Source organism: Muntiacus reevesi, chromosome 1, assembly GCF_963930625.1.
Source record: "Muntiacus reevesi chromosome 1, mMunRee1.1, whole genome shotgun sequence".
In the NCBI taxonomy this organism is placed as follows: domain Eukaryota; kingdom Metazoa; phylum Chordata; class Mammalia; order Artiodactyla; family Cervidae; genus Muntiacus; species Muntiacus reevesi.
The window spans coordinates 71,797,936-71,823,454 of record NC_089249.1 but is presented as its reverse complement, the minus strand read 5'-3'; the positions used below and the strand labels follow the sequence as shown (position 1 = coordinate 71,823,454).

Below are 25,519 nucleotides of genomic sequence, written 5' to 3'. Positions count from 1 at the left end.
TTCCAAGTTGGATTTAGAAAAGGCAGAGGAACCAGAGATCGTATTGTCAACATCCATTGAATATCAACATCCGTTGAATCTTAAAAAAAAAAAAAAAGCAAGAGAGCTCCAGAAAAAAATCTACTTCTTCTTTATTGACTAAGACAAAGCCTTTGACTGTGTGGATCACAACAAACTGTGGAAAGTTCTTAAAGAGATGGGAATACCAGACCACCTGACCTGCCTCCTGAGAAATCGGGATGCAGGTCAAGAAGCAACAGTTAGAACTGGACATGGGAAAACAGACTGGTTCCAAATCGGGAAAGGAGTATGTCAAGGCTGTATACTGTCACGCTGCTTATTTAACTTATGTAAGTCCATCTTGCAGAGTCCATCAAGAGAAATGTTGGACTGGATGAAGCACAAGCTGGAATCAAGATTGTCAGAAGAAATATCAATAATCTCAGATATGCAGATGTCACCACCTTTATGGCAGAAAGCAAAAAGGAACTAAAAAGCCTCCTGATGAAAGTGAAAGAGGAGGGTGAAAAAGCTGACTTAAAACTCAACCTTCAAAAAACTAAGATCATGCCATCTGGTCCCATCACTTCATGGCAAATAGATGGGGAAATAAAGGAAACAGTGACAGAATTTATTTTCTTGGGCTCCAAAAGCACTGCAGATGGTGACTGCAACCATGAAATTAAAATATGCTAGCACCTTGGAAGTAAAGCTATGAACAACATAGAAAGCATATTAAAAAGTAGATACATTACTTTGTGAACAAAGATTCGTCTAGTCAAACCTATGGTTTTTCCAGTAGTCATGGATGAATGTGAGAGTTTTACCATAAAGAAAGGTGAGCACCGAATAATTGATGTTTTGAAACTCTGGTGTTGGAGAAGACTCTTGAGAGTCCTTTGGACTGCAAGGAGATCAAACCAGTCAATCCTAAAGGAAATCAGTCCTGAATGTTCATTGGAAGAACTGACGCTGAAGCTGAAGCTCCAATACTCTGGCCACCTGATGTGGAGAACTGACATCACTGACAGCATTGGAAAAGACCCTGATGCTGGGAAAGATTGAAGGCAGGAGAAGGGGACAACAAAGGATGAGATAGTTGGATGGCATCACCAACTCGATGGACATGAGTTTGAGCAAGCTCTGGGAGTTGGTGATGGACAGGGAGGCCTAGGGTGCTGCTGTCCATGGGGTCACAAAGAGTCAGACACAACTGAGCAACTGGACAGACAACCTACCTTCTCAACTCGATTATACAACTGTCACTAACAATAGCCATCCTCAGTGAAGTTTCCCTGGTGCTTTTTCCAGATTAGTTAAATCATTCAGTTGCACTGCCAGGAATTCAACGCAAACTGGCTTAAGCAAAGTAGGGAATTTGTTGGATCATTGTATTATTTATCCACTGCTAGGTAACCAATTATGAAACTTGGCAGCTTAAAACAGTAAACATTTATTTATTTATTTATTTTAGACATTTATTATCTCACCATTTCTATGGATCAAGAATCTAGACACAGCTTAGCTGGGCACCTCTGGCTCACAGTCCCTCACTAAGCTACAGTCAAGGTGTCAGCCAGGACTACAGTCATTTCAAGGCCCTCCCAGGGGAGGATTCACTTCCAATTTCACCTCCAAGGCTCTTGGAAGGCCTCAAGATCTCATCAACTATTGACATTAGTTCCTTGCTGGCTGGAGGCCATCCTTACAACATAATACTTATCTCCTAGCATGAGGTCAGGGAAGGATGGGGGTGTGAAGGGAGGGTAGAGAGAGTCAGCCCAAAATGGAAGGCACATCCCATCCCTTCTGCCACATTCTACTCACTAGAAGCAGGTCACTAAATCCATCTCATACTCAAGAAGAGTTGATTACACCAGGGCATGTACTAGTTATCTCTACCAGGAGGTAGAGATCTGTAAGGGGCATCTTCAGAGCCAAGTTTAGAACGTAAGTCTCCTGAGACTGAAGCAAGTTATGCCCGTTATAGGTTTGCAAGTACTGTGAAGGTTAATAATAGACTGGGGAGCTCTACCCCAGCCTGAGCATATACGAATCTGTGGTGCTCAATATAAACAGCCCTCGCTGGGACACACACACACACACAGCTGCGGAAGCTGTGGTAAGTGCTTCCCCCTTCAGCCTGTAATCTGAAAGTAGATCATCATGGCGAGCCCAAGGAGACACACAGATGACTGGGTTCTGCAACCTTTCTCCAATAAACCACCGAAGAGTCAACCACACGTACTCTCTCCCTGTCTATGGACCCTTCTCCTCTTCTTGCTCATGGGTAAGTCCACATTGTGGTCACTGGTATTCCCGTGAGGCTGGTCACATTTTTGCTGGGGACTCTAGTTATGTAAGGGCTTCCCAGGTGGCGCAGTGGTAAAGAATCTGCCTGCCAATGCAGGAGCCACAGGAGCTGTGGGTTCCATCCCAGGGCTGGACGATCTCCTAGAGGAGGAAATGGCATCCCACTCCAGTATTCTTGCCTGAAAAACTCCGTGGACAGAGGAACCTGGTGGACTACAGTTCCTGGGGTCACAAAGATTTGGACATGACTGAGCAATTGAGCATGGTACACAGCACTAGTTGATAAAAGCAGGAAACAATCTCCTTTTGGTAATTTTTCTGCAGGTTCCACCTTACTGTGAGCTGTGTGTGTGTGTGTGTGTGTGTGTGTGTGTGTGTGAGTATACATAGTTACACACCATGAGTAGGTGAATTTCTAGCCCAGACTCAAATAACCCCAGGTTCAGACTCTATTCTTTTTGCCCTTACATTTTCAGAATAAGAAATGCTGCATGATGAGTTTGTTCCCTATGCAATGTGGGTAAGACCTACAGAGGGATACAAGAAACTTGTCCTGATAACAAACCACCTACCAGTTTCCAAGGGAAGGATAGGACTGCTGCTGCTGCTGCTGCTGCTGCTGCTAAGTCGCTTCAGTCATGTCCAACTCTGTGCGACCCCATAGATGGCAGCCCACTAGACTCCTCTGTCCCTGGAATTCTCCGGGCAAGAATACTGGAGTGGGTTGCCAATGCATGAAAGTGAAAAGTGAAAGTGAAGTTGCTCAGTCGTGCCTGACTCTTAAGGATCCCACGGACTGCAGCCTACCAGGCTCCTCTACCCGTGGGATTCTCCAGGCAAGAGTACTAGAGTGGGTTGCTGTTGCCTTCACCAGATAGTACTGCTGGAGCTTCTTTTTATATTCTGCCTTGTTTATCACATGTTTGGAAGCTTCACTGGGGATCTGGAGATGGTCTGGTGGCCCTCAGCTAGTTGGCTTCTATCTGAATATCTTTTCTCCCCAACATTCTACCTCCCCATGAAGGCCCAATTTCTGCTAGTTTCTGGGAACTTTTCTCAGGAGCATGGCCTGAGCCATCTCTCTCCAATGGGCAGAGCTGACACCAGTACCCAGGAAGGGTCTCAACCACTGACACAGTGGCAGTTACTGTCCCTCTGGAATTCTGATTCCTCATCAGGGATTTGAGAGGATAATGCAGGAGCACTAGGGACCTCACAGTAGTAAGGATGAAGTTAGAGGCTGAGCAGTGAGCAGAACTCTAGAAAACTCTCAGATGCATGTATAGGGGTAGAGGGACCCCAGACCTCAGGCTGGATTTCAGTCTAACCTCTCTTCACTTTCTATTTCATCTTTGTTTACCATAAGAACACAGGTAGCAGCAAGGCTATTTATATTCACACTTAACTCTTGGGGTGCTTCCTTGTTGTGTTGGATAAACCTGGAATTAGCCACATGGTCAAAAAAGATGGTCAAAAAAATGAATTTCAAACAGTTCAGTGTAAAGAGATATCTCCTTCTGTGATACCACCAGTCAGGGTGACCTCAAGCCTCACTGTTTTGGTCTAGAAGGCAGTTTTCTTGATGTTTCCACGTTTCCAAGGAGTGCTTTCAGGAACTTAGGAGGCAGTAGGGTGAACAAGTCCAACCCCCTGCCCCTAGCTTTAATGTCAGGAATATTTGAAATTAAGTTCTTGTTCCATCATTTATCAGGTGTGTGAGTCTCTACTTCTTAAGTGTAGAATACAAACAATAAGATGTACTATGCAAGACTGTTTTATAGATTAAGGATGTATGTGTAAATGCTTGGCATACAGTTGGTGGAAGCTATGTTTGTTATTATAATAATCACTGTTTTAAGTACATTATTCAGAAAATATTAAAGAATGGCCAAGTCAAATTCAGTTATCACAATCTTTAAACCCTCCGTTTAATAATTTGTCAAACGATGTAGTTCAAGATAAAATGGATGATACCTGCAACTCCTGTATGGGACCTACGTAGCACTGCTTGCTGCAATAGGATCTGACCTGTAGGAACCACATCGTGCTCCTCCCACTGACATGTGTGAGTTTTGTTTACCATTGTTGTGAGGAGATACAAGGTCAAGACACATTCATATGTCCCCAGCCAAGACCTACCACCTTCTGGGCTCCCAGGATGGGGTCGTCAGTGCTCCCAGCCTTTATACCCCAGGGTATCATCTACCCAAAATCTGGGTTCTGCCACTGATCAACCCTGTAATCTCAGGCAAGTGTCTTAAACCCTCTAAATTTCAGTTCCTTATCAGAAAAAAAGGGCTACTTATGAGATTAATTTTGAGAATTCAAATGAATGATTTCTACAAAGTGCCTAATACACACATAGCAATCATAAGCAGGCTCTTCTGGATGACAAGAGCTCTCTTTTAGGCAACCTCAAACCACCATCACATCAGCTGAACTTCTATCTTCTGAATCTGTCCCAGAGTCTACCTGAACAGACCCTCTCACATCCTGGGTGTCTAGTCCTATGTCTTCCCTGGCAGCCTCTCCAGAAGGTCCAAGTGCTCAGATGAAGGGGGTCTGGGCAGAGACCACTCCCCTGGCCTGCACCAGTCTCCACCCTGCATCTGTGTCTCCTGTGACCTTTAGACTTTAAGAACACACTTCAAACTTTTCCCATCCCTCCCAGCTATTCTTTGGCCTCTCCTCTGTCTCCAACATTCTCTACATATTTTTCCACCCAAAATTCTTGTGGGAATAATCTGAGTCCTGAACCCATCCGATTTAGGCTAGAGTTTACAGAGCACTCTTGAGAGTCTTAGAAGCCTGGAATCTGGGAATCCAGGCTGGAGTCACTCAGCAGAACTCACAAGGCCTCTCCAAGGAAATAAGCTGCTGTAACCAAATGTCAGGCCTCTGGAAGCCCTGGAAACAACAGTTATCAGTGATCTGAGTTTTTCCTGAGATGAGGAAATCAGGTGCTTAATCAATGCTACCCAACCCCAAGCCTTTTTCCTAAGGATAGACCAGATTTTCCTGGCCAAATAAAAGTTAAGCTGAGATTCCCTGAACACTGAGGAAAATGTAAGGTGATAGTAGAAGTGAAAGATGCTTTTTTTGTTCCCAATATTTTATTATGAAAATTCTCAAACATACAGAAAACTTGCAAGAATTTTTCAGTGAACACTCAGATACCTCCCATCTCAGTTCTCCCATTGGGGTTTTACTTTTCTTACTATATCACACACCTATTCATCTATCCACCGGTTTAGTCGTCCATCAATACATCTTGTTTTTTTTAAGGTGCTGTTTTTTTACTTTATTAGTCCTTTATGATTTATAGCAACCTGATTTTATTTCATCTCTAACACATTTCTGGAGGAAGGTGGTACAGGTGGGCCATTTCTAGCTTATAGATGAGTAAACCGATTCTCAGGGAAATTCAGAAATTCATCCAAAGTCACCATTCTCATTTCCTTGTGGAATAGAAGCCTATAAAGTCTTCTGTATTGATTATTGTAGCTACATTCATGAGAGAGAATGTCATGAGAGAGAATAACTTTGCTAAGCAGTGGACCTAGAGGGAGGACAGCCAAAATATCATCTCATTTCTCAACATCTAGCATTTATTATCAACATGTGTTTTTAGAATGAATGAATGACTGCATGCATGCATGCATGAATAAACAAACGAATGAATGCTGGCTAGAGGATCCCAGCTGCTTCTCCAAGTCCCTCTTTTGTCTCTGCAGGGCAAGGAGTCTCTGAAAAGGACTCAGCCTCAACAGTGGTGAAAGGCATTCTAGGGGGTTCAGTGATTCTCTCCCTGAACATTTCAGTGGATGCAGAAGTTGAGCGCATCACCTGGAGTGGTCCCAAAGACACTATTGCTTTAGCATTGCCAAGTGGAGAGATTTTGTTGTTAGACAAAAGCTACCAAGGGCGAATAGACATCCCAGAAAACAACTCTTTGTCTATTAACAAGCTGACTCTGAAAGATGCTGGTTCATACAAAGCCCGGATAAACCAAAAGGGATCTGAAGACATCAATGAGAGATTCATCTTATATATCTATGGTAAGTTCCAGAGAGCACATGTGAGCTTTGAGATTTTATTTTTAAAAGTAGTCTTTTTTCCTCTGCAAGGATTTATCTAAGATGAATAAAGCAATGATGTTGGCCATTTTCACCCAATTTCATAAGTACAGATATCAAGAGTGAAAAACAACTAAAATATGGTTAAGAGCCATTTGGATTCTCTCTCTGTTAATATCCTTTATCCATCTGTATTAGATTGTTAGAGTTGCCATAACAAAATATCAGAGACTGGGTCATTTAAACAACTGAAATTCATTTTCTCACAAGTCTGGAGGCTTGAAGTCCAAGATCAAGGTGTCGCAAGCTTGATTTCTTCTGAGCCTCACTCCTTGGCTTGCAGATGGCCAGCATTTTAATGTGTCCTCACATGGTGCTCCCTCTGTCTGCATTGTCTGTGTCTTAGTCTCCTCTGTTTACAAGGACACCATTCACACTGGATTAAGGCCCACATTACAACTCCACTTTAACTTAATTATCTCTTTAAAGGCTCTGTCTCCAAATACAGCCACATTCTGAGGTACTAGGGCTTAAGACTTCAACACAGGAATTTTTATTCAGCCCACTGAATAAGAATAAAAATAGCACTGTGATCTCTGGTCCCCCCAAACTCTTGTCTTTGTCACAAAATACATTCACCTCATCTCAACAGCCCACAAAGTCTTATCTCATTCCATCATCAAATTCAAAATCTTTTCTAGATATCATCTAAATCATATGTAAGTGAGATTTGAGGCAAAATTCCTCTCCAGTTATGGACCTGTAGAACCAGACAAGTTACCTGCTTTCATGTTGGCACAGGGACACAATAGACATTTACATTCCAAAAGGGAGAAATTGGAAAGAAGAAAGGGGTCACAGGTCCCAAGCAAGTCTAATCCTATTAAGGCAAATTCCATTAGATTTTTAAAAAAATTTTATTGGGATATAGTTGATTTACAATGTAGTGTTAGTTTGAGATGTACAGCATAATAAATCTGTTATACATGTATGTATATCCACTCTTTCTTAGATTCTTTTCCCATATAGGCCATTACAGAATATTGAGTAGAGTCCCTGTTCCATACACAGGGACTATACAGTAGGTCCCTATTAGTCAATCTATTTTATATGTAGCACTGTGTATATGTAAATACCAATCTCCCAATTTATCCTTCACCCTCTCTGGTAACCAGAAGTTTATTTCTTACATCTGTTACTCTATTTCTGTTTTACAGATAAGTTCATTTTTAAGATTCCAAGTATAAGCAATATCATATGATGTCTTTCCCTGTTTGACTTACTTCACTCAGTATGACAATCTCTAGGCCCATCCATGTTGCTATAAATGGAATTCTTTTTCTTTTTTTTATGACTGAGTACCACATCTTTTTAAGGTTCAAGAACCACCCCCACAAACACTCCCTGGGCCTACATCCTTTAGGCTCGTGATGCCAGTGGCAGACCCATTAACCTCTGAACTTCCCATGGGGCCATTCTTCCCTTTTCCTGAAGGATAAGGGATGATCTCAGGGGGATATCTCTACTGGCTCATTCTTGAAAATCCCTCCAATCTGATAGCCTTCTTTCATTTAGTGCCATCTGTGTCTGTTTAATCCAAGCTGGCAGAATTTCTACTTAGATAGTTGATTGGATCCATGAATCACACCATTGTCTATCCATACTCTCAGTGTTTTCTCCAGACACAAGTTCTCATTTTTTTTTTTTTTCACAATATAGATAGGCTGAGACTTTTCCAAATCTTCAAATTCTGGTTTCTTCTTGCTTAACAGTTCCTTCCTCAATTTATCTTTCCTTTCTGACATTTTACTATGAGCAAAAGGAGAAAACAGGCTTCCCGGGTAGCTCAGTTGGTAAAGAATCCACCTGCAATGCAGGAGACCTGGGTTCAATCCCTGGGTTGGGAAGATCCCCTGGAGGAGGGCATGGCAACCCACTCCAGTATTCTTGCCTGAAGAATTCCACAAACCGAGGAGCCTGGCAGCCTATGGTTCATGGGATCGCAAAGAATCAGACTCAACTGAGCGACTAAGCACAGCACAAAAGGAGAAAACAAATAGTGCCCTCAGCGCTTTGCTTGGCGATCTCCTTAACTGAACAATAAGTTCATCACTTAAACGTTCAAAAGTAGAACACAATTTGTCTAAGTTCTTTGCTGCTTTGTAATAAGTATCACTTTTCCTCCAATAACATGTTCTTCATTTTCAACTAATACCTTACCAGGAACATCGTTAATGTTAATATTTCTACCAATGTTATGTTGATGATAATATATGTCTATCTCTGAGATAATAGACGCTTTCTCTACAGCTGTCTTCTTTCCTTTTAAGCTCTTACCAGAATCCCCTTTAACATCCCTATTTTTGTAAATGGTCTCTTGAAGACAATCTAGGCTTTTTCTCACATGCATCTTAAAACTCTTCCAGCTTCTATCCATTAACCAGTCCCAAAGTCACTCAACATTTTTGGGAATTTGCCACAGTAGCACCCCAGGTGTGGTGCAAAAGTCTGTATTGGTTTGCTAGGGCTGTCATAACAAAACAGCACAGACTGAATGACTTAAACAAGAAAGATTTATTTTTTTCACAACTCAGAAGGCTGATTAAGATGTCAGCAGGTTTGGTTTCTTCTGAGGTCTCTTTCTTTGGCTTATATACGGCCACCTTCTTTCCCTATGTCCACAGATGGTTGTCTCTATGTTGTTTTTATCTCAGTCTCCTTTTTTTGTTTTTTTAATTTTAATTTATTTATTTATTTAAATTGGAGGCTGATTTCTTTACAACATTGTAGTGGCTTTTGCCAAACATCGACATGAATCAGCCACAGGCACATATGTGTTCCCCATCCAGAACCCCCTCCCACCTCCCTCCCAATCGCATCTCCCAGGGTCGTCCCAGTGCACCAGCCCTGAACGCCCTGTCTCATGCATCGAACCTGGACTGGTGGTCCACTTCACATATGATAATATACACATTTTAAAGCTACCCTCTCAAATCATCCCACCCTCGCCTTCTCCCAAAGAGTCCAAAAGACTGTTCTTTACATCTGTGTCTCTTTTGCTGTCTCGCATATAGGGTCATCATTACCATCTTTCTAAATTCCATATATATGCATTAGTATACTGTATTGGTGTTTTTCTTTCTGACTTACTTCACTCTACATAATAGGCTCCAGTTTCATCCACCTCATTAGAACTGATTCAAATGCATTCTTTTTAATAGCTGAGTAATATTCTATTATGTATATGTAAAACACTTTTCTTATCCATTCATCTGCTGATGGACATCTAGGTTGCTTCCATGTCCTGGTTATTATAAACAGTGCTTTGATGAACATTGAGGTACATGGGTCTCTTTCACTTCTGGTTTCCTCAGTGTGTATGTCCAGCAGTGGGATTGCTGGGTCATATGGCAGTTCTATTTCCAGTTTTAAAAGGAATCTCCACACTGTTCTCCATAGCGGCTGTACTAGTTTGCATTCTCACCAACAGTGTAAGAGGGTTCCCTTTTCTCCACACCCTCTCCAGCATTTATTGCTTGTAGACTTTTGGATAACAGCCATCCTGACTGGTGTGTAATAGTACCTCATTGTGGTTTTGATTTGCATTTCACTGATAATGAGTGATGTTGAGCATCTTTTCATGTGTTTGTTAGCCATCTGTATGTCTTCTTTGGGGAAATGTCTGTTTAAATCTTTGGCCCATTTTTTGATTGGGTCATTTTTTTTTTTTCTGGAATTGAGCTGCAGGAGCTGCTTGTATATTTTTTAGATTAATTCTTTGTCAGTTACTTTGTTTGCTATTATGTTCTCCCATTCTGAAGGCTGTCTTTAAACCTTGCTTATCGTTTCCTTTGTTGTGCAAATGCATTTAAGTTTAATTAAGTCTCATTTGTTTATTTTTACTTTTATTTCCATTATTCTGGGAGGTGAGTCATAGAGGATCCTGCTGTGATTTATATCAGAGAATGTTTTGCCTATGTTTTCCTCTAGGTGTTTTATGGTTTCTGGTCTTACATTTAGATCTTTAATCCATTTTGAATTTATTTTTGTGTATAGTGTTAGAAAGTGTTCTAGTTTCATTCTTTTACAAATGGTTGACCAGTTTTCCCAGCACCACTGGTTAAAGAGATTGTCTTTTTTCCATTGTATATTTTTGCCTCCTTTGTCAAAGATAAGGTGTCCATAGGTGCATGGATTTATCTCTGGGCTTTCTATTTTGTTCCATTGAGCTATAATTCTGTCTTTGTGCCAGTACCATACTGTCTTGATGACTGTGGCTTTGTAGTAGAGACTGAAGTCAAGCAGGTTGATTCCTCCAGTTCCATTCTTCTTTCTCAAGATTGCTTTAGCTATTCGAGGTGTTTTGTATTTCCATACAAATTGTGAAACTATTTGTTCTAGTTCTGTGAAGAATACTGTTGGAAGGTTGATAGGGATTGCATTAAATTTATAGATTGCTTTGGGTAGTATACTCATTTTCACTATATTGATTCTTCTGATCCATGAACATGGTATATTTCTCCATCTATTTGTGTCCTTTTTTATTTCTTTCATCAGTGTTTTATAGTTTTTTATATATAGGTCTTTTGTTTCTTTAGGTAGATGTATTCCTAAGTATTTTATTCTTTTCGTTGCAACGGTGAATGGAATTGTTTCCTTAATTTCGCTGTTTTCTCATTGTTAGTGTATAGGAATGCAAGGGATTTCTGTGTGTTTATTTTATATCCTGCAACTTTTTTTTTTAAAGGACATCAGTCATGTTGGACTAGGGGCCATCCTAATGACCTGATTTTAAATTAATTACCTTTGTTTCCAAATACAGTGCTATATTCAACCGCACTCTGAGGTACTGGGGGTTAAGACTTCAACATATGTATTTGGGGTGAGGGAGGGACACAAAATTAAGCTAAGCCTATGGCTTAATTTTTCTATCATATCGTTTGACATTTTTGACTGATTTGTAGGGAGTTCTGTGTATATTAAGGACATGGAATTCTACGCAGTTAGGAGAAACAGAAAGAACCAACTTAATATATACTAATATACAACCATTTCCAAAATATATTATTAAAATTTTTAAAAGCTTCAGGACTATATGTATAATATGCTATCATACATATGTCTATAAGTAAAATATCTCTGAAAAGATCAACAAGAAATTCATAACACTAATTCCCTCCAGGAACAATAATTCCTAAGGAGAAAAATTAGGTGGTTAGGGGCAAGAGAGCTTGTTTCTTTGTGTGTGTGTGTGTGTGTGTGTGTGTATGTATACCTTTTGTATCTTTGCAGTTTCAATTTTATATATTGCCTATTCCATAAAAAGAAAATGAACTTGCACACACACACACACACACACATGCACACACACACTGTGAACAGAGGAAATGGAACAAAAGGGAAGGAGAAGACCAGGAAGAAAGTCTGAAAGCAACATGGGTTCCAAATTTAGACCAAAAGGCAAGGGCAACTCAAATTATAGAGGCAGAGCTTCCAACTCCCTAGAGTCTGAGGCTAGCTCAATTCATTTATTTATTAACATTTACCAAAGATTCATGAGTGCCTTTCAAGGGTCAGGCAGGTGCTGGATGTTTAGGTATGGATACTGGCTCTGTCTTTAAGAAATTCACAGACTGGTGGGGGAGAGAGAGAATTAAGACTGTTGTCATGTTGAGTCACAATGATAACACCTGTAGAGGGTACTAGGTAAGCACAGAGGAAAGACAGTCAACCTTTGTGGGAAACTAAGTAAAAAAGAAAGAAAAACTTCACACAGGAACAGACAATGCTGGTCTCTCCCTTCCGCCCTCTGCTCCGCTACCATCCCCATCTTTTTTCCTTAGCCCTTTCCTGCTGGGGAAGCAGTCAGAGTAGTCTTTTCATTGCCATTGTCCTTGCAGAACAGCTGCAGGAGCCCCAAGTCACCATACAGTCTGTGAACGTGTCTGAGAATGCCTCCTGTACCATCACCCTGGTATGCTCTGCAGAGGGGGCAGGGGGAGATGTTCAGTACAAATGGACTTCGAGGGATCCTCGTGCTTCTGAATCCTGGGGGGACCCTACTCTCATCATCTCCTGGTTGCCCTGTGACGCAGACCTACCATACACCTGCACAGCCAAGAACCCGGTCAGCCAGAGCAGCTCCTACCCTGTCCATGTCTCGCAGTTCTGCACAGGTAACTGGCTTCAATAAGGCCCAGAAACAGTCTAAGCAGCTATAGAGTCTAAACCCCAGGATTCTGGCAGGACACAGATGAAATAGTGAGGTTAGAGAACAGACTTGCAGATTCCTTTTTCTCTACCCTCAAGAGGCTAAGAGAGACTGACAGGGGACTTAGGCACTCCCAGGGCACTGTGAAACCCTAAGAGTCTGCAGAGAGAAGGAAAGAATGTATGGATGCAGAAATCTAGATTGCTCTTTGCTGGGGTAGGGAGTGTCTCCTCGGATGTCCTCAAAGCAGCAGAGAGGCAGGAGAGGCCTGGGTATGCACTAGACAGAGCCAGATGCTTATTTGTGCATGACAAGTGGCCATGGGAAAGCAGCAGGGATGCCTCATCAGAAAAGGGGAGGAGGGATCCTGGGCAGGAGGGTCTCAGGGACTTCAGTCCCTTCAGGTAGGCTGAGGGTCAAGGGGTCAGGACCAGTGGCTGAAATTGCAATATCTCACCTCTGACCACAGATCTAGGAGCCTCTCGAGGAGGATCAATGGGGGAGACGGTGCTAGGGGTCCTGGGGGAGTCCATCACCCTATCCCTGGCACTCCTGGACAGTCAGCACATAGACAATGTTGTCTGGATGTTTAACACATCTATTATCAGCAAAGAGTGGAGAGAAGAAGGAATAGCCAATCAACTCATTGAGTTCAAGAATCCGGATCAGAACACAGTGTGGGTCTCAAGCCAAGACTACTCTCTAAGGATTATCCAGCTGAGGATGGAGCACGCTGGCCTCTACCATGCCTACCTGTGCTCAAATGCCAGAATTGCCAGCGTGAAGCACATCAATCTGCGCATCTACCGTGAGTGTCTGAGTTGAGCACCCATCATTAGATTCCTTTCCTGAAAGATTTCTCTCTTTGCTGCCTATCCCACCTCCCTCCTCCTACAAAATGCCTTAGACCACTAAGACAACTACTCAGTTCACACCAGTCAGTTCACAGGAGGACAATACAACCAGCAGATGGGCAAAATCTCCCTGCTCAGGGCCCCCTTCTAGGCTTCCAGTTAAGCCTCAACCAAGCAACTTTCGGTACCTGCCCTGTCCTCCTGCATTGATTTATGGGTGGGACCAGGAACTCTACAACATGTATGTTTAAAGAACACTGCAATTTTGTATAAAGGCAAAACTGGCTGGGGTATAATCACAGAAGACTGTGGAGAAAGTCTTTAATATCCTGTGAGCTCCAAGAGCTTGGAAGGGTACTCAGCTTCCCTAAGTGTGAAGGACAGAACTCAGTCTCCCTCCTCCACCTTGGGCTTCACTGGAGCTTGGCTGGACAGTTTGTATAATTTATATTTGCTAGCTCCTTCACCTGTACCATTCAGACATGGTCAACCTATTTCCTGCCTGGGCGTGTTGGTGTCTCAGTACTTGGGAAAGTAGTCACAATCCATGATCCTGTTAAAATATGTAAGTCAGCTAGTTCACAGCTATTGTTGCCTACTGTTACTCAAATATCAAAGAACCAGGAAAAAAATCAAGTAAAAGGAATAAGAAACTGGGAACAAACTGTGCCAGCCATATGTTGCTTTTAAAAGTGCTAGTATTTATTAAGTACTAACTCTGCGACAGTGCTCTGCTCTTCTTTCTATATTTCTTATCTCATGTAAGCAAACAAATTAGATGATGGGACCTCAGAATGTAAGCCTTGGAGGGTCTCAGGGCAGGTAGAAGCATTGTGCTTATCTGTGCTGATTGGTTTGCTTGTTCTTCACAGTATATCATATAGAATGATGTCTTTTATAGTATGTCTTTTCACCTTTCATTAACTCTTCTATACATGGGCTTCCCTGGTGGCTCAGAGGTTAAAGTGCCTGCCTACAATGTGGGAGACCTGGGTTCAATCCCTGGGTCGGGAAGATTCCCTGGAGAAGGAAATGGCAACCCACTCCATTATTCTTGCCTGGAGAATCCCATGGACGGAGGAGCCTGGTAGTCCATGGGGTCACAAAGAGTCAGACACGACTGAGGAACTTCACTTCACTTCACATATCTGATCATCAAGTGATAAGCTGAGATTTCATAGCAACCAAAGGAAAGGCCAGGTGAAACTTCCCAGCCCTAAGGCAGTGTCAATGCACAACTTAATGAATATATTTTGATTGGTCCTTGCCCAGTGGGCGGGCCTGACTCCAAATCTGGTCTGCCTTTCTCCTCACACAGAGAGGCTGAAGAAGCCAAAAGTCACGAGGAGCCTTGGGCTCATAAAGGACGGCATCTGCAAGATCAGCCTGACATGCTCAGTGGAGGACAGTGGACACAATGTGACATATGGATGGACTCCTCTGCCTAAAGGAGCTGTAATTTCCCAAGGGGGAGCTCACCTCAGCATCTCCTGGAGAAGTGGAGAAAAACACCCCAACTTCACCTGCACGGCCAGCAACCCTGTCAGCAACAGCTCCCGGCAGTTTCTTTCTAGGGACCTCTGTCCAGGTTGCTCCCCATCTCTGTTTAGCCAGACCTCAGAGCCTTGGGTCCTTGGACCTAAGAGTTTTCCTTCCGAGCAGTTCTTTATGAAGTGCAGCAAGCAGAGTGAGAGTCTTTAGAGCAGCACTTGCCAATAGGAATATAACAGAAGTCACATAGGTAATTTAAATTTTTAAGTCATATAGAAAAGGCAAAAACAAAGGTAAAATTAATTTTAATCATATATTTTATTTTACCCAACATATCCAAAATATCATCCTTCAACATGTAATCAATACAAAGAATTATTCATGACATAATTTGCATTTCAGTTCGTATGAAGCCTTTGAAATCCAGGATGTGCTTTACCCTTATGGCACATCACAATGAAGTACTTCCCTTCTCATGGGAAGTACTTGATCTGTATTCAGATTTCATAAAATTTGCAATTGAAAAAATATATTTATGTCTAACTTGTTCAAAATGTACTTAACAGTTTTTCAATTAGGAATTGAGTAACTGTTTTTAAATTTTAATTTTAATTAATTTAAATTAAATAGTTTATTTCCTCAGTCATACTAACCAAGATCACACAGCAAAAGCAGGATTGAGATTCTGCATTCTATGCTCTGCTCTTCCCTAGCAAGAAGTAGAGGGGAAAAAAACGAAGGTCACCCAGAATCTGGGCTCACTACCTAGAATTCTCCTTATGCCTCTTTTAGAGAAGGGCAGTGATATGATGGATAAGGGTGTTTTAGAGTCTGGCAGCCTGCATTCAAATCTCAGCTCAGGTTCTCTGTGACACTGGACAAGCCATAAACCTCTCTATCCAGGGGTGGTACCTGCCTTACTGCTATAATTTCTTGCTTAGAGGATGACTGCTCAATAAACAGTTGTAGAATGAATGAATGAATAGGAATATATTCTGCAATAGTGTGGGATTTTAAGAGGCAGATAGGATGGCCATTCTGTTCTGTCCAGTTTGCCCTAACTCTCTTCTTATTACTTATACTAATATCCCCCATTTCCTCTTCACAGGACCTGAGAGAAGCACAGAGTTTTGGATTGGGCTCTCCCTGGTGGTTCTTTTCATCCTTCTGGGCTTTGGGATCTCTGGCTGGTGCTTTTGGAAGCAAAAAAGAAGATGTGAGTTTCTGACATCAATGACATCTGCCAGCACTAGGCCATTTCCTTGGGACCTTTGGAGATGTCCTTGTCCTCTTATAACCCCCTTCTACCCCTTCTCTCTCAAACCTCATTTCTTCTCAGAGTGATCAGTGAGGGGTGTCAGTGGGGACTCTTTAGTTGCAAATAATTGAAACCCAATTCAAGCTAGCTTAGACAAAAAAAAAAAGGTGACATGAAGCACAAGGGGAGTGAGTTGTTATCTGAGGGCTTAAATGGTCAGTCTTTGGGGAAGGAAGGGAAGAGCTGGCCTAGAGACAAACGTCACCAGAGCCTCAAAAGTCACTAGAGCGCTCCATCTTTCATCCCTATTTTTCCCTTTGAGCCAGCTTAGCTCTCTTTCTTCAGCCAACTGAAGGGCAGGGTGGGTAGAATGTACCAAAACAGAGCAGCTTGTACTCCAGGCTCACATGTACTGGTAGTTCAGACACCAGGAAGGAGAGAAAGATGTTTCCCGACCAACTCCAATTTGAAGAACCTTAGAAACCTGATTGGCTCCACTTAAGTCATGTGACTGTTTCTTGGGCTAATCACTGTGGCCAATAGGATGAACTTTTGTGATTGGCAGCTCTTTCTGGAATACTACAGGGAGATGGAGTAGTTTCCAGGAAGAACAGATTGGTTAGAACACAGGGTCCCTGGAAGAATTACTGTGAGTCAGCAAACCAAACTGATAAGTGGCAACCACAGAGGGATCATAGCTCTCCCTTCCAGAGAGATGGCAGGAGGCCCCAGAGCATTCTCCTCAGCTGAAAATGACCCTAGACTCTGGCCATCCCTTCCTGTGGGCTTGTACTCACATCAGGGTTCACCCTCCTCCCAAAAGCCTTTTCCCTGTCTACATCTTCAGAAATCTCTCTCCCTCTCCTCTGACTCTCACAAAATCAGAGACTCTCTCCTTTCACAGCCCGATTGACACTCCTTCTCTAACTTGGTTTTCCAGGTTCAACTGCAGCTTTCAGTTCCAGTCAAGCTGAGACGTCAGTTGACAGACCAGGTAATGTGTCACCAATGACACAGGCTATGGGGTCCCAGGCCACATGGAAGCTCCAGAACATGGCTACTCAGAGTGTGATCTGCATATGTGACCAACAACATGAGTATCTCCAAGAGCTTGTTAGAATTGCAAATCTTGGGCACCACTCTATAATTCTGAACATGAATCTGTATTTTAACAAGATCTGTAGATGAGTCACAAGACTGTTAAAGTTTGAGAAGCTACGTGTTAAAGGAAGGTGATTTGGAGAACAAAAGACACAAGGAGGCTGGACTCCTGAAAGATGGTAACCAGAGCTAGGAGAAGTAGTCTGTCCTCTGGGATATCTAGGATTCCTCAGGCACTGACTGTCATTACTGCAGTGTGCCCCATGATGAGGATGAAGCTATTGGCTCTATTCCAAGAATGGAGAAACAAAGACCAGATGCAATAGTAAATCTGTGACAGAAGCAAAATTAAAACATAAGTCTTTCTAGTTACCGATTACCCAAGAGTATTACTGAGGCAGTGGTTTTCTGATTTTTGATAAAGCTAAGGAATGCTTTCTTCAAACAAAATATTATGCAACACCCCAAAAGCACAATGCTTGTAAAAGTGGAGCTGTTCTGCTGAGCTTTGGGATGGAAAGCTGAGATGACTTCACCCTACTCTCCCACTCCGGAATCTCAGTGTTCTAAATTGCCACCTTGAACTCTGGAGCTCTGCAGTTCTAAGGAATCCCCAAACCCTGACCACTCAGTCAAACCCTTCTTTTAAAAATCCCTGTGTCACTTCTCATGGAGGGGATGCCCCAAGGAGGTAGAATAGGAGGAGGGCCTGCTGGGGGGAGCCAGGGGCTCAGTGTAGCCTTTTCTGATAGGAAAATGTAACCAAGAAAAAAGGGGCAAGAAATGGAAATAAATCTGGACTTTGGAGATTCCCACCAGCTTCCTCCTGAGAGCTGGCAGGGTCTCCACTAGCCTGAACTCTCCTTCCTAGGCATCCTGGGCACAAAAGGAAGAGAGAGAAAGTACTGGGGACACCGCTGGCATCCATGCCCCTCCTTCACCACCCCCCCAGCGCCTCTCCTCAGTGCCCAAGTCCTGCTTCTTTCACTTCTCCATTGTCTCTTCAACTTCCTTTTCTCTAAAGACTCTGCCACTGCCTGAGTTCATGCTGTCACCAATTTTTTGTTTTATTGAATAGATTTTTTTTTTTAATTTAAAAGTCAAATATTCACATGGTAAAAATTAAAAATAATCCCCTCCTAAATCCCAATGACCAGGTATTTCCCTGAAAAGACCTCTATTGTTAAAATATATGTATGTTTACATCCTTTGAGAGCATTTTCATGCATTTACAAGCTGTATATTTTGTCCTTTGATCACATATGTGAGAGTAATCTATCACATTTTTCTGAGTCTGCTTTTTTAAATCTAATTGTAGATTAAGACTGACTCCCATTTATTCCATTCTACAGATATACCTTAATAAGTCTTTATTAATAGACATTCCCATGCCTGTAATTTCTTCTCTAAAATATTATAATAGTTTCCTAACTAGCCATTCCGTCTCCAGATTTTCTCCTTTTTAGCTCTTCTGATGCCACTTTGGAAAGCTCAATTGTGACTGTTGTATAACCATCAATGGCTCCTTGTGGTCTTTGTCTGTTACTCAAAAGGCAAGATAACCTAGTGGTCATGTATATAAATTCTTTAATATTTATTTATGAATTTATTTTTGGCTGCATTAGGTCTTAGTTGCAGACGCTGGATCTTTGTTGTGGCACACAGGCTTCTCTCTAGCTATGACATGGGCTCCAGAACATGTGGGCTCTGTGGTTTGTGGTAGGCAGGCTCTCTAGTTGAGGAGCATGGGCTCAGGAGCTGCGGTGTACAGGCTTAGTTGCCCTGCGGCCTGTGGGATCTTAGTTTACCGACCAGAGATCCAACCTGCATCCCCCAGTTGGAAGACGGATCCTTAACCACTGGACCACCAGGGAATTCCCAGGTGTAAAAAGCCTGAGTTCAGATAATACTGTGTTTCAATCTTAGCTCTCCTCCTTTTTAGTGATCTTGGGCATTTCAGTCTCTAAACCTTAGTTTCCTTACTTTGCAAAATGAGGGCACCAACCTCTTAGCGTTGCTGTGAGGACTGCAAGGGACAGCAGGGAGTCCACAGTATGCACTCAATAGTGAGAGGATAACAGGCAGGAAGACCAGGGGTCTCCAAACGGAGGAAAGAGGCTGCAAGTGCCAGACATCTTTATCTCTCTTAAGCGGCAGGAGGAAACAAACCAGTGCTATTTTTTTCTTCTCTATACAAATTTAAAAGGAGGTTTCTCTTAAAATGCTGTGTTGCCATGACACCTGGTTTCACCTGAAGCTAACTACTCTCAAACCTTGAGTTAACCAATACATTTCTTTTTCTTATGGAAATGTTGTCTTAAGCTATGACTCTATCTTCAAGTTGGTTCTGCCAAATGGCCCAACCTACTTACTCAGTTATTGTTCCCCTAATCTATGTAAATGAAACTATTTGTTGGTAATCTGCCCTTCTACGAGATTCAAGTCAATCGTTTATGGCCAGGATGAATTATCTGGTGCCATTCTAAGTTTTATGACATGCCTTCCTTTTCATTAACAGATTGTGAGTAGCTATATAACCATAATGTACCCTGCCTGAGGACAGTCTTTGGATTAAACCCTCTGGCTAATTCTGTTACCTTAAAATGCAAATTATGGGAGTAGGTCTGGTTTTACAAGGATGTATCCTGCCTGAGGACAATTTTTGGATTAAACCTTCTGGCCAGTTCTGTTATCTTAAAATGTAAATTATGGGAGTAGGTCTTGTGAGATCTTTACAACCTCCAGACATTCTTTGGATTCATTGGAGAGTATATAACTCCATTGCTAATACTAGCAAAGGGGATACTCTTTTGCCCCCTTCTGATGCCTATGTCAGAAGCTTTCTCTATCTCCTTTATACTTTAATAAAACTTTATTACACAAAAGCTCTGAGCGATCCAGCCTCGTCTCTGATCCCGGATTGAATGCGTCTCCTCCGGAGGCCAAGAATCTTGGCGTCTTATCGTTCAGCAACAAACTTTCAATAGGAGATAACTTTGTGTGTCGGGGTATGGAGGCTCAGACATGTCCGACTCTTTGTGGCCCCATGGACTGTAGCTCACCAGACTTCCTCTGTCCATGGGATTCTCCAGGCAAGAATACTGGAGTGGCTTGCCATTTCCTTCTCCAGGCAATCTTCCTGACCCCCGGATCGAACCTGCATCTCTTGTGTCTCCTGCACTGGCAGACACATTCTTTAACACTAGTACTACCTGGTTTCCCAGGTAGATAAGTATCACTCAATATTTAGGGCCAGGCCACCTTTACTCTACTTTTTTCCTATGTAAAACTCATAGGGGGCAGTACTGAGTAACAGGTAAGACCATCAGAGGTCAGACTACCTGCTTTCGAATCCTGGCCCTCCCACTTCAACTTGGGCAAATATTCAGCCTTAATGTGCTCTGTTTTTTCATCTGTGAAACATAAATAAGGACAGTTATTATCTATGTTTAATGGGGTTTTATGCAGATTGAGTGAATTTATTCATGAAAAGCATTGTTTTTAGAACAGTGCCTGCCACACAGTTGGTACCTAAAAAGTGTAAGCCATTATTATTCTACATGTAGATCAAATGGGTTGACTGATATGCCCCAAAGGCAGTAGAGGTCCACCCAGTTGTTTATAGCAGCCACCCATTCTGATAGTCCTATGGCCAAACCACGTGGTTGCTAAATATTTTAAATATCATCCTTTTCCAAAAGAGAGGGTGCCTCAAGTTTCATACCTGCCTTTAATCATGCTGTTCTCTCCACCAAGAATACACTTTCACTCATCGAAGTCCCAGTGTGAAGGCCCACCTTAATTCAGTCCTTTTATAAGCTCTTCTCTGCTTCTGAACTGGAGACTATGTCCTCTCACTCATGCGCTTTCCTCATAGTTTTCCTACGACATTGTCAGAGCTGGCCTTACATAATTTGATTTATGTATGTATCTGACTCCCAGCTAGACAGTGTACTCCTTCAACACCAGGTCTAATTCACCTTTATGTTTCCCCAGAATACTGCTCACTGAGAGCTGCTAAGTCCATCACATGTCACACTCAAAGAATGTTTATCAAATGAATGAATAAGTGAGCGCTTGAAAGAAAGGAGGAAGGGGGAGGGGAATGGAGCCCCATGAGGGAAGACAGGAAAACTTTCCTTCTCCTCCAGTTCTCTAGGCCTCATCTGGGGTAGGAGTCAGAGCGAAGCAAGAGAGAGGGGGGTGCTGGTACATCCTTTACCAATCTGAACAATGTGTTCCAGAGCCCACTGCTGGCAACACACCATACTCCATGCTTCCCCAAGGGTATGAGAAGCTGGACACTTTCCCTAAGACTGCCAGGCATGCCTCCGACAGCAGCTGTGACAGCAATGGAACAACTGAGGAGGATGAGGAGAGGACGGGGATGCACCAGTCCATCAATGGAAGAGACCAGGTGTGTGACTCAGTCACTGGGGAGGACGCCGGACTTGACTCAGACTCTGAGGGCCAAGCAGAGTATGATCTCGTCACTCCAGATAACATGGCACCAGCACTTGTGGTTGAAGGGGAAACGGTGTACACACAAGTGTTCCTTGACTTGCAGGTGAGCTCTTTTGACCAGTACACCTTCCCTCGCCCTTCTCTTCTAGGACCATCCAATATCCTGGAAGGCTAATCCCTCCAAACTGGGGGACAGGCACAGCAGTGCATGGATAGAGACTTGTGATTCTATCCATGTTTACCAACCTCAGGTATCCTCAAAGCAAAGGAACCCATCCCTCAGCTCCCAATCTTGTGCCATAAATAAGAGAGGTGCTGGGAAAACAGAGGTGCTGTCTCCACTGCACTAAGGCAGTCCCACCCTCTATGTGAAATCAGAACCTGGTGAGGTGTTCCTTCACCTCAAAGACTGAGAGTGAATCTCTGGAAAACTCTCTTTGGGTGATTATGGACAGTCTGGTGTTGATCTGTTACAGGGAAAGACTCCAGTTCCTCAGAAGAAAGAGAATTCAGCCACAATCTACTGCTCTATACAGAAACCTCAGAAGGTAAGAACAAATTTTCTATGTATCCTGAGGTCCATAAAGTGAGGCCCAGACCATTTTAACTGAAAGCAGAGGAACTTAAGCTCCACCCACTGTGCACCCCCTGACACACTCCTTGGTCCATAGAGATATTGAAAGAATTATTCCTGATTTACATCTATGCAGCCAAAAGCTGAACATTTCTAATTAATTTAACAATATCTTATATTGATTGCTCTTAACACTGACGAGAATGAGAGTCTGTAAACACAAACACTATACAGTCCATATATGTTTCTAAATCTCTCTCTCATCCATCAAAATGGAAGCTTTCCAAAACAATTGGAATATAACCAACAGTATAATATCAAGATTTTTTTGAAAATGTGCTATTAATTACAGCATATCGGTTTCATTATAGTGTTAAAAGATCCCTTAAGCATAGAAATGGAGAAGGAAATGGCAACCCACTCCAGCCTTCTTGGCTGGAGAATCCCATGGACAGAGGAGCCTGGTGGGCTACTATCCTTGGGGTCACAAAGAGTCAGACACAACTGAGTGACTGAGCACTAAGCATAGAAATTCCCATTAATAATAAGTTTATATAAACTTTAATAGTTTACAAAACATTGACAAACATAGTCTCATCTTATCCTTATAATGCCTTTGGAAGTGTGCTATCATGCAAATTATAGCCAGAGAAGCTGAGATTGAGGAAATTAAGCTTGCCTAAGTACATAGAGAAAGTGGTTAGGAAACACAGAGTTTTTTATTAATCCTGAAAACTCTTAAACAATTAACTTTGATCTGAATCTGGCTGTCTTCTCCTCTTTCACTTTCCTGAAAACATTGGGCCCATTCATACTTTCGCTTTCAAGTCTCTCCCAGAATTCCCTTCCTGTAAAATGTTCAAATAAGATTTTTTTTTTTTAGCTCTCCAAGTTTTTCAGTTATGCTCCTTCTCTATAGTTGATGAATCAAACAGTAGATATTTATTCAATACCTTTTGTTTGCCCAGAACTGGGATGAGTGCTCTGGGGATTCAGATATGTTTAAGGCACTAGCCTTGACTTTTAAGACTTGTTATATTATCTATCTTTGATGTAGGAGAGTTGGAGTGATTTAGTAACCTGGATGGGGAGAGAAAATATTCTACGTGACTACATATCATGTATGCAATTCCCAAGGGTTTTTCATACACTGGAAATGGTAGATAGCACTGCACAGAGGTAGATAGGAACGACTTCATGGAAAAAATAAATTGAGCTAGACCTTAAAAGACTGATAAAATTTGCTTGGTAAACACTCATGCAACTGTATAGTTTGATTCAACCATCTTCTGCCTCATGTCCTGATTTCTAGAGCATGGTCTAATGTTTAATCAGCTAAGAACTTTATCTTTGGCCTTGAAGCCAAATCTGTATTATTCACTACATTCCCAAAGCTGTTTGGGCCTGGCCCTTTGTGTTTGGGTCAATATTAGTCAATCTTAAAGTCATGGACATCAGTCCCTGCTCTGAGTTTCAGACAGGTCATGAGACCCCCTTTGTCTGGTCAGTCCTGAATGACTCCTACACCACTCCAGGAACTTAAGATCCCTAAAACCACCCTCACCCACAGTACAAGTGAAAAAATCAATGCATTTCCTGAGCCAACCTCCAGATAGAATTTATTCTTTACCCTCAGAATTTTCAGGAATCCTCATTCTGGGTTTCCTAAAGCCACTATTTCCCACTTGATCAGGAAATCCTCAAGCCTTCTTTAGTTATTATTTTCTGACACTTGTATCTGCATGATATCTCAAAGAAGGTTGTGCTATTCCCAAGCTATGGCTGGTATGTAACCTCCTCTCTGGGCTTCCCAGGCGGCTCAGTGATAAAGAATTCATCTACAATGCAGGAGACTCAGGTATGATCCCTTGGTCGGGAAGATTCCCTGGAGGAGGAAATGGCAACACTCTCCAGTATTCTTGCCTGGAAAACCTCATGAACAGAGGAGCCTGGCAGGCTACAGCCCATGGGGTGGCCAAAGAATGGACACGACTTAGCGACTAAAGAACAGACCTCCCTCTGCATCAGCTCATGTCTCACCTGCTCTTTTGAGCCTTTCCTGAACACTCACAAGCAAGGGATTCCCAGAACCCTTGGAACATGAAGGTCTAATGGTTTGGACTATTACTATGGAACTCAACCTCTAAAACTTGAATTATCTTTATATAAATATTTCTCTCGCTAGGGTGAAGATTGGGATCCCAAACTGTAGCTTCTTGAGAGCAAGGCCTTTTATTGTCATTTGTGACCCCCCTCAACTTGTTGCACAAAACTGTCCTAAATCTCCCTTCCAGGGAGCCTGGCACATGGCACTTACCATTAGGAGATTTTCCATAAATGCTTATCATCAGCTTGAATGATTGCTCCATCCTTACACCAATCCATATGACCTTACTTCTATAGGATGGACCATTCATAGCCTGGCCTCACCTTCCTCTCTCCTCCCAGCACAAGGTTGAGAAAACTGGTAACTTCCAGGCTTTATTAACCATATCCTTGTGTGTGTTTTGGCTCACAGGTTGTGCCACCACCACAACAGAATGACCTTGAGTCTCCTGAAATACCTACCTATGAAAATGTCCCCTGAAGAGAAAAGCAGCTACCTCCCTCAGTGAGGTTGGAGAGGCTGCTAGACCTAATAAGGCCTGGGTCCCTGCAGACAGAAGAACTTCAGAATTTCCTTCATTGTCTCAGATATGCCTGGATTTGGGCCTCCTCTTTTTCCCACACCTCATGACTACCCAAATCCATCAACAGATCAGACAGCCTCTGGGCTCCATTTGTCTCCTTCTATGCTCGTATTGTACAGCCTCTCAGCTCAGATGCATGCCTCAAAACTCTGCCAAGGCTTGTCATGTCATCAAAGAGGACCAGGATCTTCATGTGGTCCTATAAACAGCTGCTAAGATAAATCTAACAGATAATCTCACTTATGAACTCAAAGATCTAGATGAAATCATGACCACTGTAGTATTTTTTAAAATAAAAGACTAGAAATAACCTAAGGGTCCATTTAGTAGGAATCTGATTAAACACATGAAAGTGTACCCATGCAATGGCAAAGCCTGCCACTTTTTTAAAGAAGGAAAGTAGAGACTAATATGTGCTAATAAGAAGGAGCTCTAAGATACGTCATTTGATGGACAGAACAAAGTCCTGGACAGTGTGTATCATATG

General features: G+C 42.4%; 1 protein-coding gene across 1 annotated transcript; it reads left to right on the top strand.

The window, feature by feature from the left end:
- Nucleotides 1-2,166: 2,166 nt before the first annotated feature.
- LOC136176798 (T-lymphocyte surface antigen Ly-9-like) lies at nucleotides 2,167-25,519 on the top strand. The gene is made up of 10 exons (XM_065947432.1): nucleotides 2,167-2,290; nucleotides 6,048-6,371; nucleotides 12,290-12,565; nucleotides 13,070-13,408; nucleotides 14,773-15,042; nucleotides 16,054-16,161; nucleotides 17,144-17,197; nucleotides 21,549-21,871; nucleotides 22,245-22,316; nucleotides 24,861-25,519. The coding sequence occupies exons 1-10, from the start codon at nucleotides 2,167-2,169 to the stop codon at nucleotides 24,927-24,929; spliced, it is 1,959 nt and encodes a 652-aa protein (XP_065803504.1). The 3' UTR covers nucleotides 24,930-25,519.

What these genes read in the sequence shown, in the direction of transcription:
- LOC136176798 (XM_065947432.1), top strand. Translation starts at nt 2,167, where the DNA reads ATGGCGAGCCCAAGGAGACACACAGATGACTGGGTTCTGCAACCTTTC. An exon ending in TTCTAGGGACCTCTGTCCAG is followed by an intron (nt 15,043 to 16,053) that starts GTTGCTCCCCAT and finishes TCCTCTTCACAG; the next exon opens with GACCTGAGAGAAGCACAGAG. An exon ending in GACGTCAGTTGACAGACCAG is followed by an intron (nt 17,198 to 21,548) that starts GTAATGTGTCAC and finishes AATGTGTTCCAG; the next exon opens with AGCCCACTGCTGGCAACACA.